The 16,614-nt window shown below is 49.8% G+C and overlaps 1 protein-coding gene and 1 long non-coding RNA gene across 6 annotated transcripts; both read left to right on the top strand.

Moving 5' to 3' along the window:
- The first annotated feature begins 255 nt into the window (after nucleotides 1-255).
- LOC118513182 (dnaJ homolog subfamily C member 13) lies at nucleotides 256-11,888 on the top strand. 5 transcript variants are annotated; one of them, XM_036058645.1, is made up of 14 exons: nucleotides 256-359; nucleotides 1,199-2,046; nucleotides 2,121-2,261; nucleotides 3,062-3,289; nucleotides 3,666-4,514; nucleotides 4,610-5,964; nucleotides 6,049-6,217; nucleotides 6,288-7,415; nucleotides 7,486-7,683; nucleotides 7,763-9,105; nucleotides 9,185-10,595; nucleotides 10,681-10,803; nucleotides 10,876-11,134; nucleotides 11,227-11,888. In XM_036058645.1, exons 2-14 carry the CDS (start codon nucleotides 1,852-1,854, stop codon nucleotides 11,364-11,366), a joined length of 7,539 nt encoding a protein of 2,512 aa, XP_035914538.1. In that variant the 5' UTR covers nucleotides 256-359; nucleotides 1,199-1,851; the 3' UTR covers nucleotides 11,367-11,888. The 5 variants fall into 5 exon arrangements, with proteins under 5 accessions (XP_035914538.1, XP_035914542.1, XP_035914541.1 ...); XM_036058648.1 differs by having other exon boundaries at nucleotides 278-303; XM_036058647.1 differs by lacking the exon at nucleotides 256-359 and adding an exon at nucleotides 739-1,056.
- A 1,086-nt stretch (nucleotides 11,889-12,974) lies between these two features.
- LOC118513196 lies at nucleotides 12,975-16,103 on the top strand. The gene is made up of 2 exons (XR_004906431.1): nucleotides 12,975-13,249; nucleotides 15,664-16,103. It is a non-coding gene; the product is annotated as an uncharacterized LOC118513196 (long non-coding RNA).
- Nucleotides 16,104-16,614: the final 511 nt, after the last annotated feature.

The following is a 16,614-nucleotide window of genomic DNA, read 5'->3' as shown; positions in this document are numbered from 1 at the left end:
GGTAAGCATCGACCGCTGTGAAGGCGTATTTCACGTCCCACCGGCAACGGTGGAAAACTGTGCGTGGGAAAGCTCTCTATTAATGTGTTAATAAAAAGATTGCAAGCAAATTCACTCAACTATACAAGCAAATATAAAAAAATGTATTTATAGATTGATGTATGTTTATTTATCACAAAATATTCCTCACCAAACTTCACTCGCAAACAGGGTACGTGAAATACCCTTGACCTGTTCCATCGTCATCTGTCAAATGGCTTAGCAATAAAAAAATGGACAGCAATAAAGTGTAGGTTCGGCACGGTGCGTACGGCAGACTCTTTCCTACAAATTAGCGATAAATTACTCATTTTTCTAAGGTAAATTGTGTTCCCAGCGTTAGACCGACCTACAGTGCATCTTTTGCGAATCGTGGTGATAGCATTTAAGCATTTGTAGGACCGCAATTACCCAATCTTTGCCTGCATCGTTCGTGGGTGATCCTGTGTGTACGTGATTTTGTGTGTGTGTGTGTGTCGGTATGGAGGGAGTAATGAGACGAAGAAAACAGTGCTCGTCGAAATCGTAATGAAATTTTTCATCACAAAGCGATAATATACTCCCCTTTTTTGTCGACGACATCGCATTTTCATGAGCATTTCAATTATCAAATGGTTCGCCCACCATTCAGCCATTGCCAACAGGGGGGAGTTGAAGATTTAGTGTATATATGAGTGTACGGGTCTCTGTGTGTGCGTTTTTTTCATATGTTTTGCTTGGTACAACAGTTGAGTCACCCCAATCACCATCCAACAACCTCCTGACGTAGTGATTCTCGCCACAGCTCGCGTTCATGCGTGTGTTGCATCTTTCTGAAGGCGTGTGCACCGAGAAGAGCTCTCCATGTCTGAAGACGGCTGCCGTCTTAATTGTTTACAGCAACAGATAAGGCTTCTTTCTGAGACCTTCTCTGCGGTCGCCCGTTTGTGGAGTGTGTGCGTGTGCGATTGGACAATTGAGATGGTGCAGAGGAAAAGGATCGTATGTCCCCATCTGTCGATCGTGGAGCTTCACGATGTAATAGTTTCATTGCTATCACGATTTATTTGAGCTTAACCAGTAGGCTTTCATGTGGACGACATCCAGTAGGCAGTGCACATTGCTTAGCACACATTGAAGGCTGCTGATTGACCGAGTTTTTTCTTTTTCGTTCCCACAGATCGTAGCGATTTGGAGAACTCCAGTTTTTGTTAGCAACTTGCCATCCACCGAATCTTGCTGCACTTCCCGGATAACCGGAAGATTGCTGTGAAAGTAGCAACATCATCATCATGCACCATCCATTCAGTTCACCACTACGGGCGTCGTCGTGCATTGGTTAAAACAAACCAAATAGTGCAAGCTAGTAGTACAGCAAACACGCGAAAAGGAAACATAGTCGTCGCTGGCCCCGCTGTCGTTCGCGTCCAATAATCGTATCCAATTACCACCGAAAACTAATACCCCTGACGTGAGCGAGTGCTAGATTGGCTTCCTGTGCGTTGCTACGGAGCAAAAACAACAAGAAGCAACCCGTGTGGCAGTTCGTTTGCGGAAAACGGAAAAAAAGAAATCGCGACGGGTGCGTGCGTGAAAAGCAAGCATCCCGCATGTCGCTGACCCGCCCCTGACGGTTAACGCGGGCGTCGTCTTTGTCGTCGTCGTGGGTCGGCCGGGGAGCTGATAGTGTTTCATGTCCGCCAGCAACATTATCCGCCTGCTTATGGTGTTTGGCTTATCAGCGCAGGAACCGACGACAGTAGTGAAAAGGTCACACCGTAACCACGCCAATCCGTTCCCTTCACCATCCGGTTGAGGTTTCGCTGCGCAGTGATGGCGAACGCGACCGAAAATGGAATCGATCTGGAATGTTTTCTCGTGACGAAACACTCGTGGAAGGGCAAGTACAAGCGCATCCTGTCGATCGGTTCGACCGGCGTTGCGACCTACAATCCGGACAAGTTCGATGTAACCAACCGGTGGCCGTACGGTGAGGTAATCAGCGTCCTACCGAACCGATCCGGTAATGTAAGTAACAGCGTTTACGCAGTGCAAACGTACGAACGTGAACATTAATTTAAAATTTTCTCCACCAATTGCAGACGGCGTATGAGTTTGTGCTGAACCTACGGAAGGACAAAAAGATTGACACGATCAAGCTATCATCCGAAAACCGCAGCGAGATACTCACGTCGCTGCTGAAATACCACAAAGATTTCGCCGAGAAGCCGAAACAAACACTGGTAAGCAATTGTTTCGGAGGGGGGCGACGCGCGATCGTACACTCATCACCCCCTTTTCATCCTCCATCCGTGTGTAGTTTAACGTATGATTAATAACGGCAGGTCTAGGTTATTGTTTTGTGTGTGTGAGTGTGTGTGTGTGTGTCTGTTTGTGTACATACATGGGGCACTGTTGATGTTTTGTTTCTTACGTTTGTTGGTCATTGTTTGTATGTGTCCAGTTAGTGTTGGTTTAAGAATTTGCTTTGGGAGAGCCTGTTAGCCGGTCTGCTATTTTAAACATCCATTAAAAAGATTTTCCGTTCCCTAACCTTACTTCTTACCGATCTTTTCAATAATACTTTAAGTAAGAACATACTTCCCCTCTGGTTTTAACACAACTTCACACCTGGTCTTTTTCTAACACAAGTGGGATTCATCCGATCATCTGCTTGTGTGTCCTCGCAGCACGGCAAAGCACGCGCAACCCGTTTAATGTGTGTGTGTGGGGGAAATATGCAATGCAATGGAGCCAACTCCAACGTCCATTTAACTATTGTCCTTCGTGTTGTAGTAGCTAACTGCGATCGCGTATTCTGATGTCATATCCTATCTCCAACTAGCAGGGTTTCGCCTTGAGACCAGTTCCGTTACAATAATGAATAATGAATTGCAAGAGAATTTACAAACGCAAGCAAAACAAGACATTCCGTTTTTTTTTTTCTTCTCAATCTGACATCCCTTTGCTCACGACACCCGCTGTAGTTGCCATCTCTGCGCACCATTTGTTCATGTTTGCCACTTTCTGTTGTTGTTTGCAGGATGATGTAGAAAGTCCTGTCGAGTCGTTCTATTCGTCATCTTCTTTCCCATCGTCAGCTTCATTGCATTCCACCGTCAGCAACAACACTCCGGCGGCCCCCGGCGCACAGACCGGCGGTGGCAGCAGGAGCGTTGAGTGGACGTGGTGGTTAAAGGCAATTGTCGCATCATTTCTACCGCTGACACCACCGGTTCTGCCATGTTTGCCGTGCTGCACGGTGCTAAAAGTGAGTGTGCTCTAACCTCCCCACCTTTCCTGTTTCCGGCCGATCGTTCGCGTGCGTGCGTGTGTGTGCGTGTGATTTCTTTACTTTTTTTCGATCGACTGGGAGAATTTGGATTATATTGGGCTGTGTGTACAAAATTCGTGCTAGAGACCGCTTAAATTTTAGATTTGTACAGATATGCTTAGACGGTTGGAAGGTGTTTAGGAGTTCGGGTGGGTTAGAACGAAGGTAGTGTAAATATTTTTAGTTTGTTTTACTTCTTTTTGTACTCATTTTGTGTCCAAATTCGGTATGTTTCGTTCTATTCAGCTACAATGTTTGTTCCAAATCAGAAAAAACATGCTAATCGTCCCGCCCATATCTTTTCTTTTTTCAGAAATACAATGCCTACAAACACCATTGGTCCGGTACAACGCTGCCGACGGTGCTGGAAGTGACGCCCGGTTCGCTGGATCAGCTCGATCCCACCACCAGCACGGTGCTGGCCAGCTACAACTACAAAGACATCGATGGAATCATCGGCATACAGGATTACCCGAACGGGATCGTGCTGGCGTACGGTGGGCACAGCCGGTTGCATCTGTTTCGCGTTGAGAACAATCACGAAATCGTGCAAATGATCGTGCAGAACGCGCAGCAGCATCTCGGCATCGACATCAAGGTGCTGAAGAAGCAAATCTCGCTCGAACAGTTCGAGCAGCAACGCTTCGGTGCGTACAGTGGCGATCAGCACCAAACGTCCATGTCGGAGTTTACCGTGCAGAAGATCACGCCGCGCCATTCGGAACCGATGCGACGCATTCTCTGCCTCACCGATACGACCGTGCTCGAGCGCGATCCGCAAACGTACAGCATCTGCACGCTGCGGCCGCTGGATAACGTTTACGCGCTCGTACGGCACGCGGACAACATTCAAAAGTTTTCGATCGAGTACAAAAATGGACTGGTGCGGGCGTACATTACGAACGATCGTGATTCGCTGCTCGCCACACTGCTGGACGCGGTACGATCGTGCGGCAATCAGGATGTGCACGTGCGCATCTCGAACACGCCGCGCGGCAAAAGGGTCGGCCCGCTGACGGTGAGCGTGGACGAAGAGACGGAAGCGAATCTGCTGCGCTACATCATCAGCAACTATCAGTATCCGGTGAAGCGGATCGATGTGATGGAGCGCTTCAATGCGAACATTCCGTACAGTGGGTTGAACTACAGTGTCACGCAGGATGTAAGTGAAATGCCGCAAGGGGGGTCTGGATTTTGTGTCGTGTATGACGAATTTCTCTCACCGCTTCCTTTTGCTTGCTGCTGCTGCTTTTTTAGAGTCTGTTTGCCGAAAGTAAGGAGCGACTGATAACGGGCGCACTGCAGGCTTTGATTGGCAGCAAGGAGGATAACGCCCAGCTGAACAACGTTGAGCTGGAGGCATCGTTTCACGTGCTGCGCCGGCTGCTGGCAAGTAAGGTGGGCTTCGCTGCCTTTACGAATCTCCCCGGCTTTCGGGAAGCGATCGGGTTGAAGGTGGTGCACGCGCTGAAGCGTAACGATCTCGCTGTGACGTACGCCGCCATCGACATGATCAACTCGCTCATGCACTCGGACCACGATCTGAAGCAGGAGCAGCTGAACAAATCGTCCCTGCTGCACACGAAAGCCTTTCTCGAGCAGCTGCTCGACATGTGGAGCAAGCACGTGAACCTGGGCAGCGGAGCGCTCGTACTGTCGGCCATGCTGGACTTCCTAACGTTCGCCCTGTGCGTGCCGTACAGCGAAACGACCGACGGGAAGCAGTTCGATCTGCTGCTGGAAATGGTTGCCGCGCGTGGCCGCACGCTCTACCGACTGTTTCAGCATCCTTCGCTGGCCATTGTCAAGGGCAGCGGGTTGGTAATGCGTGCCCTGATCGAGGAGGGCGACACGGCCATATCCACCCAGATGCAGACGCTCGCGCTGGACGAAGCGGCCCTGTGCCGGCATCTGCTGGTGGCACTGTACACGCCGACGAACGATTCCACCATGATTACCCACCGGCAGCTGTCACGGCATCTGGTGGGGCTGTGGATAACGGACAGTGACGAAGCGATGAATCTGTTGAAGCGCATCTTCCCCGCCGGACTGCTCTCGTTCCTGGAAAGCGAAGAGCCCGTCCCGAAGGAGGACGTCGAGGAGGATAAGCTCAACTTCCGCGACAACCTCAAGCTGGCAGTACAGCATGCCGGCGCAAACAACGGTAGCAAGCAGCGCCTAAACTACTTAATCGAGAAGCACCTGGAGGGCATCAAGCACTGGGGCATGAATCTGCTCGACGTGCGGCAGGAAAAGTTGCAGCAAGCGCAGAAGAACCGGCCGATCGTGTTGCGCAACCGGCGGCAGAAGAAGAAGGTCGGCGAGCAGGTGGTAAATTTGCCGCTGTTTTTCTACCAGTTTGGCAGGACGCACGCGATGCCGAACCTGATCTGGAACCACAAGACGCGGGAAGAGTTGCGGTCGGCGCTGGAGAATGAGCTGCGCCAGTTTACGGCCGACAAGGATCTGGCCGGTGGGATGCTGGTGGCGTGGAACTACGACGAGTTCGAGGTGCAGTACCAGTGTTTGGCGGACGAGATCAAGATTGGCGATTACTACATCCGGTTGCTGCTGGAGCGAGACGATTGGCCACAGAATTTGGTGAAAAATCCGTGAGTACTGGCACGTCCGCGCTCGGTGACGATCGCCATCGATTTAATACATGTTTTTCTTTTTGCGACGATCTTCCTATTTAGCATCGAGCTGTTCAACGCGCTGTATCGGAGAGTGTTGTGCCGGAATCGTTTGAACGACGATCATCTTACGGTAACGTCGTTGCAAGCGCTTGCCAAAGTGTACAAGCGGTACTACGAGGAGATTGGCTACTTCAGTGATATGCCGTACATACTGCAAATGTTAGATAGGGTAAGCGGCATCGAAACGCAGGAAAGTTTAAAGCACTCACCCCTACTTCGTATCTTTATCCCACCGCCAGTGTCTTTCTCCAGCGCTACGTGACGCGTTGATCATACTGATCAAGAACCTGGTGCTGCACAAATCAAACTGCCGCCCGCTGACCGACCACGTGAACTATCTGGTCGATCTGATCACGCTGGCCCACCTGCACAAAGGGCGCGCAACGCTCAACACCAAAACGAACGTCATCGAGGCCGGCCCGAACATGAAGCTGCACGAGGAGAAAGACTGGTACTACAATGTGGAGCGTGAGAACGAAAAGCCGGAACGCTGCGGACCGGTCACGTTCTCCGAGCTGAAGGAGCTGTGGGCGAAGGGCGTGTTGACGCCCCGTACCCGCTGCTGGGCGGTCGGAATGGACGGGTGGCGTTCGCTGCAGCAAATACCTCAGCTAAAGTGGTGCCTCATGGCCAAGGGCACACCGCTGTTTAACGAAACCGAGCTGGCCCAGCACGTGCTCGACATCCTGAACAAGTGCACCAGCTTTTTCCCGAGTCGAGCCCGCGACGGTGAGGCCGTTCTCATACCGGGACCACGGCTATCGCGCAAGCTGTCGGAATTTGTCTGCCTGCCGCATATAGTGCAGGTGTGCCTGACGCACGATCCGGGCCTGCTGGAGCGCGTGGCGACCTTGCTGTGCCAGATCATGGAGGACAATCCGGAAATGTCGAAGGTGTACCTGACCGGCGTGTTTTACTTCATGCTAATGTACACCGGCAGCAACATTCTGCCGATTGCACGCTTCCTCAAGATGACGCACATGAAGCAGGCGTTCCGCAGCGAGGACGGCAACTCGCAGTCGGGCATTATGCATCGCAGCATCCTAGGGCAGCTGCTGCCGGAAGCGATGATCTGCTTCCTGGAGAACCATAGCGCGGAAAAGTTTGCCGAAACGTTTCTCGGTGAGTTTGACACGCCCGAGGTGATCTGGAGCTCGGAGATGCGGCGCATGCTGATCGAAAAGATTTCCGCCCACATCGCCGACTTTACGCCGAAGCTGAAGGGGCACACGATGGCGCGGTACCCGTACCTGGCGATTCCGGTGATCAGCTATCCGCAGCTCGAGAATGAGCTGTTCTGCCACATCTTCTATCTGCGGCATCTGTGCGACACGACCCAATTTCCCAACTGGCCCATACCTGATCCGGTAAGCATGCTGCGGGGGGGGGAGGGGGGTGGCGTTTGTTTGCCGAAACTGACGATTTGCTCCGTTCAAGGTTCAACTGCTGAAGCACACGCTGGATGCATGGCGCAAGGAGGTGGAAAAGAAACCGTCCGAAATGACCGTCACGCAGGCGTACCTCGATCTGGACTTTGACGTCAGCAAAAACCCTCACCCGGAGGAATCGGCCATTCGGAAGGCTTACTACCGGCTGGCGCAGATGTATCATCCGGACAAAAACCCCAACGGAAGGGTACGATACGCAAGCTTTGCATGGGGTTTTCATCACCGTCCCCTTTTACCTCTGTTCACTCATTGTTTCTTACCGACAGGAAGTGTTCGAGCGTGTCAACCGTGCCTACGAGTTCCTTTGCTCCCGAAACGCACTCAACACCGATGGGCCGAATCCGAGCAATATTGTGCTTATACTGCGCACCCAGTCGATCCTGTTCGAGCGCTATGCGGACGAGCTACGGCCGTACAAGTACGCCGGTTACCCGCAGCTCATCAAAACGATACGGCTGGAAACGAAGGACGATCAGCTGTTCTCCAAAGCGGTACCGCTGCTCAGTGCCGCATCCGAGCTGTGCTATCACACGGTGCATTGTTCGGCGCTGAATGCGGAGGAACTGCGCCGCGAGGAAGGCATCGAAGCGCTGCTCGACGCTTACTCGCGCTGCGTCTCGATAATGGGTGTGGATTCGAAGCGCGATTCACTGCACTACGAGGTGATCTCGAACGTTACGCGCTGTTTCGATGTGGCCTGTTGCTTTGACAGCTGCCGAAAGAAGATGCTCGAGCTGCCGCAGCTGATGGCGGACGTGTGCCGGGTCGTTTACTTCAAGCATTCGCTGTCCGTTAGCCTGGTGACGAGCTTGGCGGCGAACAACGTTGAGCTGCAGTGCAATCTCGTGCGCAACGGTGTGCTGTGGTCGCTGCTGCTGTTCCTGTTCGATTACGACTTTACGCTGGACGAGAGTGGCGTCACGTCGGAGGAAAAGTCCAACACCCAGCAGGTGGCGAACAATCTGGCCAAACTGTCGCTGTTGGCGTGCGTTGCGCTGGCCGGGTACAGCATGACGCTGGTCGACGATCCGAAGGCGGCCGTACTGAGGGCGACAACGGCGGGACCGAAGGCAAACAGTAGCAGCCCGTCGGTGCTGCGCAGCGATTCACCGCTCACTGTCGCGACACGGCAAGCGGGTCAACCCTACTCGCAGAACGCGTCGAATTTAATACAAAACAACTCGAGCTTGATACAGTCGGTGGCCAACATTGACAAGGTGTTGCAGGAGAAGAAAGGCAACGATGGGTCGGGCGTGGTTGCTGCCGCCGGGGAGGAACCGGACCATCCGGCCGAGTGTGAGAAGGGTCTGCAGAACAAGAAGTACAAAATCAGCAGCGTTCAGCCACCGGCGAATGGAGTGGTGAAGCAGATACTGGACCAGCTGCTGACACCGTACGTGGCCGGCAAGATGGTGACGGACAGTGAGCAGAACGTGCTGAAGATGTTAAACTCGAACACGCGCAATCCGTACCTGATCTGGGACAACGGAACGCGGGCCCAGCTGACGGACTTTCTCGAGCAGCAGCGTACGGTCGCGACGAAAGAGCAGTATGAGGATGTGTCGGAAGTCAGCGAGCTTGTGCAAGGGTTTTCGTTCGATGCACACCGGTAAGGTTTTACATTGCTGCAGTCGAGTGGACAGCATGTGGATGCTTAACTTTCATTTCCCTTTTTTAAACCGTTACAGCGACGAGCTTAAGATTGGTGGAATATTCATCCGCGTGTACAACGAAATGCCAACGTACACGATCACCAACCCGAGAAGCTTCGTGATCGATTTGTTGGAATTTCTCAAGCAAGGTTACAACCATCTGCACGGTGCAGCAGAACCGTTCGCGCCCAGTTCCGGTGCCAACCCACCACCACCGACCGCGGGTGGAATACTGGTGCCGACGAAAGCCTGGAAACCGATGGTGCCACCGCCGCCGGCAACGAAGCGTACCGCTGGCATCCAATCACCGGCAGCCACGCCCGCCAGCAGTGACATTAGCGCCGTGCTGAGTGAATACGCTCGTTCGAAGCAGCGCAACCAGCTGGAACGCTCGTCCGGCGGCGTCGAGTCGCAGCGGTACGATTTCACCAACAATCCGCACGCCATAACCCATCTGCTAATGGCCCTGCAAGCGCTCATCTCGGTGATCAAGTCGAACACGAGCGTGGAAATCCAATGCATCGGCCATTTCGAGATGCTGTTCGGGTTGCTGTCGACGAGCGAATGCGGACCGGACAGCCGTACGATCAAAACGCTCGCCCTCGAGGTGGTGTGTCTGGTGTCGCGGAACAAGGAGTGCGTGACGGAAATAGCGGCCTGCGAAATCGTGGGCCGCTACCTGATCGTGCTGAAGGATGCGGATCTGCGCGAACATCAGCCGCGCGTCCTCGAAACGCTGTCCGGGTTGCTGAACGTACCGAAAATGATTAAGGAAGCGCATACGAAGGGTGCCGTCATCTATCTGCTCGATCTGTTCTGCAACGCGAACAACCCGGCCATCCGGGAGCAGTGTGCCGAGCTGCTGGCCAAGATGAACGCGGACAAGCTGAGCGGTCCGAAGGTGCGCATCACGCTGTGCAAGTATCTGCCGCCCGTGTTTCTGGACGCGATGATCGACTCCACCTCGGTGGCGGTCCAGATGTACGAATCGACGCACGAACACCCGGAGCTGATATGGAACGACGAGATCCGGGCCTGTGTGTCGGACGCGGTACGCGATATGGCGGACAGCTTCCATGCGCAGCAGAAGCGCAACCCGAAGGTGGCTTGGCGCGATCCCGAGATACTGCCCGAGCTGCTGTCGAACGAGCTGGTTGTGGCGGGCGTGTACCTGCGCCTGTACGTGTCGAATCCGGGCTGGACACTGCGCAAACCGAAACAGTTCCTGGCCGATCTGCTCGACTTCATCGTGGACAGCATCAGCCGCAGCGGGATCGATGCGGATGTGTTGGATCTGGCCACCAACGCACTGGTGCTGTTGCTGAACGCGCAGCCAAATCTGGCCGATGCCGTACCGGTGCTGGGGCACATACCGAAGTTTTTCCGCCAGCTTTCCGTTCAGCCAAAGAGTGCCCTCACAGTATTGCATCAGCTTTCCCTTTCGGAGGTAAGGGGGCTTTTTTGGTTTTTTGTTTTGATTTTTGCTGTGGGCATTCAATTGACTATTGATGTGATGGTTTTCCCTACTGCAGATTTGTGTCAGCGCCATCTCACAGACGGAATGCATACCGTCGCTGAAGTCGTGCATGGAGCACCATCGGGATCTGACGGCGACTGCGTGCGAAACGTTGAGTCGATTGTTCAAGTGTCAACATGTAAGCGTTCGACCGGAAAACGATCATTGCACATGCACACATTAACGCTTCTCTCTCTCTCTCTCTCACCAGGACTCACTGATACGTCAATCACTAGAGTGTCAATTAATTCCCTACCTGGTCGCACTGCTCGACAGTCGGCTGGTGCTGGCGCACAACCCGGCGATGGTAAAGGCACAGATAGTGGCCGCACTGAAAGCGATGAGCGCGAACCTAACGTACGGTGATCGGGTGACGCATCTGCTCAACCAGTACCCGATCTGGGCGGAATACCGTGACCAGAAGCACGATCTCTTCATCACCGATACCGATGTGCGCGGATATCTAATGGGTAAGGTTAAAGGGCGATAGAGGAGAGCCTATCTGGGCGCATACTAACAACAATCTGATCGATCCCGTATCTTTCCCGCTGGGGGAGCACAGGCGCACCCAACACGACGGCCGGTTATTTGACGCAAGGGCCGGCGAAAAATGTCGAAGTGCTCACATCGCCACCACCGATCGATCGGGATGATCCACTGTTTGTGCGTAGCAGCAACAGCAGCAGCGGTGGCAGCGTGTAGTATCGCCCATCCTTCGCCCACGAAGTCCAAGTATCCATTGCCAGTGTGTGTGTGTGTGAGAGAGGACGATGCGTAGGATAGAGACAGGAGTAGGGCACACACTCATTTCACACAAAACACACCTTTATTTAATCACCTTTTTAGTGTAGCGCTTACCCCGATTCTTGGTTTCTCTTCTCCCGCTCCTTCTCCTCTAATTCTGTTGTAATGTGATATTTTATACTAGAGCAAAAAAAGAGAAAACTGAAATTATATTATATAGAGCCAGGAGAGAAGTAGCAGGAAGGCAGTAAAACACACACCACACACAAGAACAGCATGCATACACACTGCTACTACCACAGCTACCATTACCTACCACTAAATGCATGCAACGAAGCGCGCTGTAAAAATATGATCATCAATATCCTGGCTGGTGTTGCTGGTGGTGGACGGTCTGGAAGGATTGTACATGCGACAAAAAAGGATGGTTCCAAGCAAAAGGAAATAAAAGAAACGAGCTGCTGAATAATACACCAACGAGCTGCTGGCCTCGATAGGACGGGGGGGAAAGAAAGCGAGGCGAATGTGTGCGGCTGCGATGCGTCCAGCAACTGTAAGTAAATTTAATGTTTATACTTCCGGGATTATGGTTCGGTTGCGGTTGGGGATTGTTGATGCACTAACCGTTGTGCTCGGTGTTGTCAAACTCATTTTAATCCTAGCTGGTGGGACCAACTATAAATTGTTTAGTGTGAGCTTCTCAAAACGGGAGCGATTTGCACACGCGAGTCCGATAGGATTGGATTGATACCTGTGCTTGCCAGAGGGTGTTGCAGGGGCATTGTGCCTACTGCGGGAGTCCACAGACTCCTGAGATACGGCCGGTAGTCCTCTACGGGCACGAGTCCTGGACAATGCTGGCGGAGGACACCAACGCGCTCACCTCACCTTCGAGTGGCCTGATGGTTGCCCAAGGTCAGAAGGATACGCTGGTTAGGGCACGTGATGAGGATGCCAGACCCGTGTCCTACCAGGCAGGGCGAGCTCATTGGCTGGAAACGAATTGGACATCAGGCCATGTGCTTTAGACGTGCCCCAGTAGGAGTCAAGAAAGAAGAAGCGGAGAGCTACTCAACCCTCTATAGCCTCGAGTGAACTGTGAACCGTTACCACCGTTGTTAGATATCTCGTTTCCGTATCTTTATTATATAGTTTCAGACTTTTTTTTTTGTAACACATTTTTCCCCCATTTTGTTTTCTGTTTACTTCTCTCGCACTCTTGCTGAATGTGTCCAACAACCGTCCGTGACTCGCATTTCTTTTTTGTCTTGATGTCTTTTGCCTATTCTGTTGTGGGTCTTCTTACAATTAGTCGTAATAGATGACGTTCGATAGAATGGTAGGAACGGTAAGGATAGGAGGAAAAAGGGAAAAACCCCTTCATTGAAGCAACCGATTTTTCCCTCTTATGATACTTTTTTCCGTGATCTGATTTCTGTGTGTTTTTTTTGTTATACTAGCCTTTTCTTACTGAGATTATGTTTTTTCCCATTCGTCTTTCTTTAACAAACACCCTAAAAAGCATTTTTATCTATATTGGGGAGGGAATTCGGTGGAACAGAAAATCCAAACACGATTAAACCGAGAGAAAAAGGGGAAAAATGGTTCGTGGATGTTAGGCTTTTTCATGTTTCCGGTTCCCTTTTTTCTACTGCAATAAGTTGCATTTTTCGTTATAGTTTTCGACTATATGAGATGTCTTCGTTTGGCTGTGATTGACTTACAAATGGAGTGGCGAGTGCATTTTTCTTAACTGTTGTTTGTGTTGCCATGTAAGCGTGTATGTGCGTTAAGTCCCATTTGAAGAGCATCCAGGATCATCTTGCACTCTGTTTCCTTAGGTTTGTTCTTTGATCGTTAGTTTAATTTCCTTCCCGATGGAATGCTTTTTGCCCCCCCGACCCAGGAGAAGTAATCTGAGTTGAGAGATGGTCCGCCAGCCACTAGCCTCCAAAATAGGGTTGATTGATGTGGAGAAGAGTTTTGTAAAAATTGCAAGAAAACACACACACACACACACACACACACACACACACACACACACACACACACACACCAAACAAACAAACAGAACGATTCTTTTCTCAACTTGTCTTTTCCACTTCCACGAAGATTCCTCCGTTCTTTTCTTCAAATCGATCATCACAAAGAACGCTTCTATCATATTTTTGGATTCGTTTCAGGCGCCTTTTATTTTTCTCCATTTTTAGGTTCACTTATCGTTTTTTTCTTTTTTGTTTTGTTCGCTTTACGAGTTGAGCTGTTTGACAAATTTCTTGTTTTGCATACTTCGGTTTGTTCTTTCTCTTTCTCTCTCTCTCTCTTTTTTGGTTTAACAATTTCGTATTTTACGTATTTCGACTGCTGTTCCGGTTTCGCTTTCATTCATTTTTGTCTCGCTTATCATCCGGCAGACGATTGTTTCCGGTCCCGTTCTACTCTACTCTCTCTCGCTGTTTGCTGTTTGCTTCCGTGTTCGTGTGTTTCGTCAAATATTATGCACTATTCTAAATATTGTGATTGTTGGTTTTGGTTTTGTTTTTTTCTTTGTTTTTCCCATTCTTTTCCGTCTTGTTTTCCCTCTATATATCCTGTTTCGATTGTAATGCCCCCGGGGTTTCGGTGTTTTTTCCCCCAGCTTTTCTTTTCTTCCATATATCGTTTTACCCTTCCAGTTCGACCCGAACACCAATGGCAATAGAAAATAGGAAGTTTAGTTTTTGTGTGTGGTGCTGTCCATCTGGCCCTTCTCTCGTGTACTATTAGCAGGGAAAATATTCCTGTGGTGAATGTGTTTCGATCCTGGGTTTTTTTTTTCCTTTTGTAGTTGAATCATTGTAGTTGAATCATCATTACACTGGCTGAAACCGTATCCTCCCATGTGTGTGTGTGTGTGTGGGTTCAGGTGGGTTGCCATACGTCTCGTTCTTTTTTTTCCGTTTAATGCTTAATTTTGTAAACTATTTGCGAAGCGCTTTTTTCTATTTAACTTATCGCGTAAAATAAATTGGGGAAACGAAATTAGTGTTACAAGGAAAACAAAAACAAAATGGCCTGCTACGATGCGAGATCCAGAATGCAACGGACCATCTCTCTGTCTCTCTTTTTCTCTCGCAGATCTGTCATGAGCGAATAGTGTAGCTCCCTTGCGTTAGTGTGTAGCTGTGTCACACGGTAGTAGTAGTCCAACCATCGCTATGGTTACTAGGGTGAGAAGGACAAAGTCTACTAGCTAATCTCTCCTGCTAATCTCGCTCACCTACTACAGGATGTTCTTTTTCGAATGGCTATTTACGATAGTGTGTGTGTGTGTGTGTGTGTGTGTGTTTTATTCGTAGAAAAAATCTACTCGACAAAAATCCTCGCTTCCTGCTGTTCAACGTGTGTCGGAGACAAGCTGCGTCTGCTAGTGTGTGTGTGTATGTGTTGGAAAAAAGAGCTGGAAGAGGAGCGGTAATCGTCGGATTATATGGGGTTTTTTCTTTGTTTTGTTTTAGGTGACACGTTCACACTTGCTTCCTTTTTATACGTTTACTTGTTTGTTTGTTTGTTACTCAGTTTACTTTTAAGTGAAACACTTAGGGCAGTGATATATTGATGTTTGTTTTTGTGTGTGTTTTTTTTCCTACCTTCTTTTTTCAGTATGTTCGGGCTTTGTTCCGTAAGTGACAGAGTAGTTTGTTTGCTTGCTTTCGAACCTTTCTTTTCGATGGCTCTTTCTAGATGTGGTTTGCCTACCTTGTGTGTATATTACGTTCTTGCTCGCTTCGGCCAATTATTATTTAGTGCTTTTTCTTGTTTTGTTATCATTTCATTTTTTGTTTTTCTCTTGTCCGTTTGTGTGTTTGTGATTTTTTTTGTTGCTTCATTTTCATCCTCCCCCATTTTCTCGTCTCTGTTTGCCTAGTTTTGTATATTCTCATTAAACACTTTGGTATCACCTTTAGGGGTCGCTGTTACTTCCTTCTTTTGTTCTGCGTTTGTGTTGTGTTTTACCTCGCGCACTACACTGCTACCGCTACGAGATGACTAGACGTTGCTTAATTTATGTGTGTGTGTGTGTGAGTTCTGGTTGTGTATGAATTTTCGCAATTGTTTTGCGGGGGTTTTCCGTCCGCCTATCACTCTCGGACTGTACAAACGGGGTTTGGTTTTCAGTTTCAGGGGAGGGGGGATGATGAGCTCTCTATTACGGTGACATTCAAGGCGAAACCAACATAAATATTACGACACACTTTTTCGTCTCTTCTTCCAGTGAACAGCTAGCCATCTAACAGAAAAAGAACAACGAACAACGATGCAAACAGACAGTCCCAGGCCCACTTCCGGCTTCCGTTTTCCTGACCTATGATTCTGACGTGACCAGTTTGACGTGAGTGACGTGAGCGTCTGTGGGGGGGTTTTTGGGGGTTTGGGAACATCTCTCCGTCTCTCTAAGTGAACGGCTAAATACATTATGCTATTTTGGGGCAGCAAGGATCGAGGACGTTAAAGGGAGATGGAGGGATCTTGCGCGGTTTCCATTATTCTAATATAGTTTTGCTGTATCTCTCTCCCTCCCTCCCTCCCTCCCTCTCTCTCTCTACGGGTTCCATTCGTCTCGTGATTTTTTTGCGGCTCTTTGTCGGAGCAGAAATGAGGAATGTTTTGTTTGTTTGCTGCTTTAGTTATGAATATTATGATATACTCTGGGGCTCGCGCCTGTCTTGCACGTGTTTACATTCAACATTCCGCGCCATATAATAGTGTAAACCTAGAAGCGTTTTATTTCTTATTGGTAATTATCTATTTTTTTGATGGGTTTTTTTTGTTTGTTGTTGCTTAATGATGATGATGATGATGAGCTGGGCCTGTGTACCGTCCCGGATTCCCGATTTTGGGATGGTTCCATCATCTACAGCTTCCAATAGCGTTTGCTTGCTTCGCTTGATTGTGTTGATTTGTGGATACTAACTGCAGTAGAAGAGGGGGCACAAACGAAGTTGCCTCACTATTTCCCAAAAATTTGAACCACCGAATATTGCAAACTGCCTTTCCGGAGACTAAAGCAGGAAACATCCTTCTTTTGGTCAGCCTACCAAACTGTTGTGTTCACCATCACCATGCTTGCATGTGACACACACATACATATTCACCACGCAGTAGCAACCTCAAGAGGCGTTGCTTGCTGCGATCGTCATTACTAATATCAACATCAAAACATCCT

This window comes from Anopheles stephensi, chromosome 3 (genome assembly GCF_013141755.1).
Source record: "Anopheles stephensi strain Indian chromosome 3, UCI_ANSTEP_V1.0, whole genome shotgun sequence".
Taxonomy (NCBI): domain Eukaryota; kingdom Metazoa; phylum Arthropoda; class Insecta; order Diptera; family Culicidae; genus Anopheles; species Anopheles stephensi.
The sequence above is the reverse complement of the archived record's forward strand: the minus strand, read 5'-3'. Positions and strand labels throughout refer to the sequence as shown.

Bases quoted from the DNA above. Each gene is read 5' to 3' on its own strand.
- LOC118513182 (XM_036058645.1), top strand. From the start codon at position 1,852: ATGGCGAACGCGACCGAAAATGGAATCGATCTGGAATGTTTTCTCGTG. The intron at 2,047-2,120 runs GTAAGTAACAGC...CACCAATTGCAG, and splicing joins TACCGAACCGATCCGGTAAT to ACGGCGTATGAGTTTGTGCT. The intron at 10,804-10,875 runs GTAAGCGTTCGA...CTCTCTCACCAG, and splicing joins GATTGTTCAAGTGTCAACAT to GACTCACTGATACGTCAATC.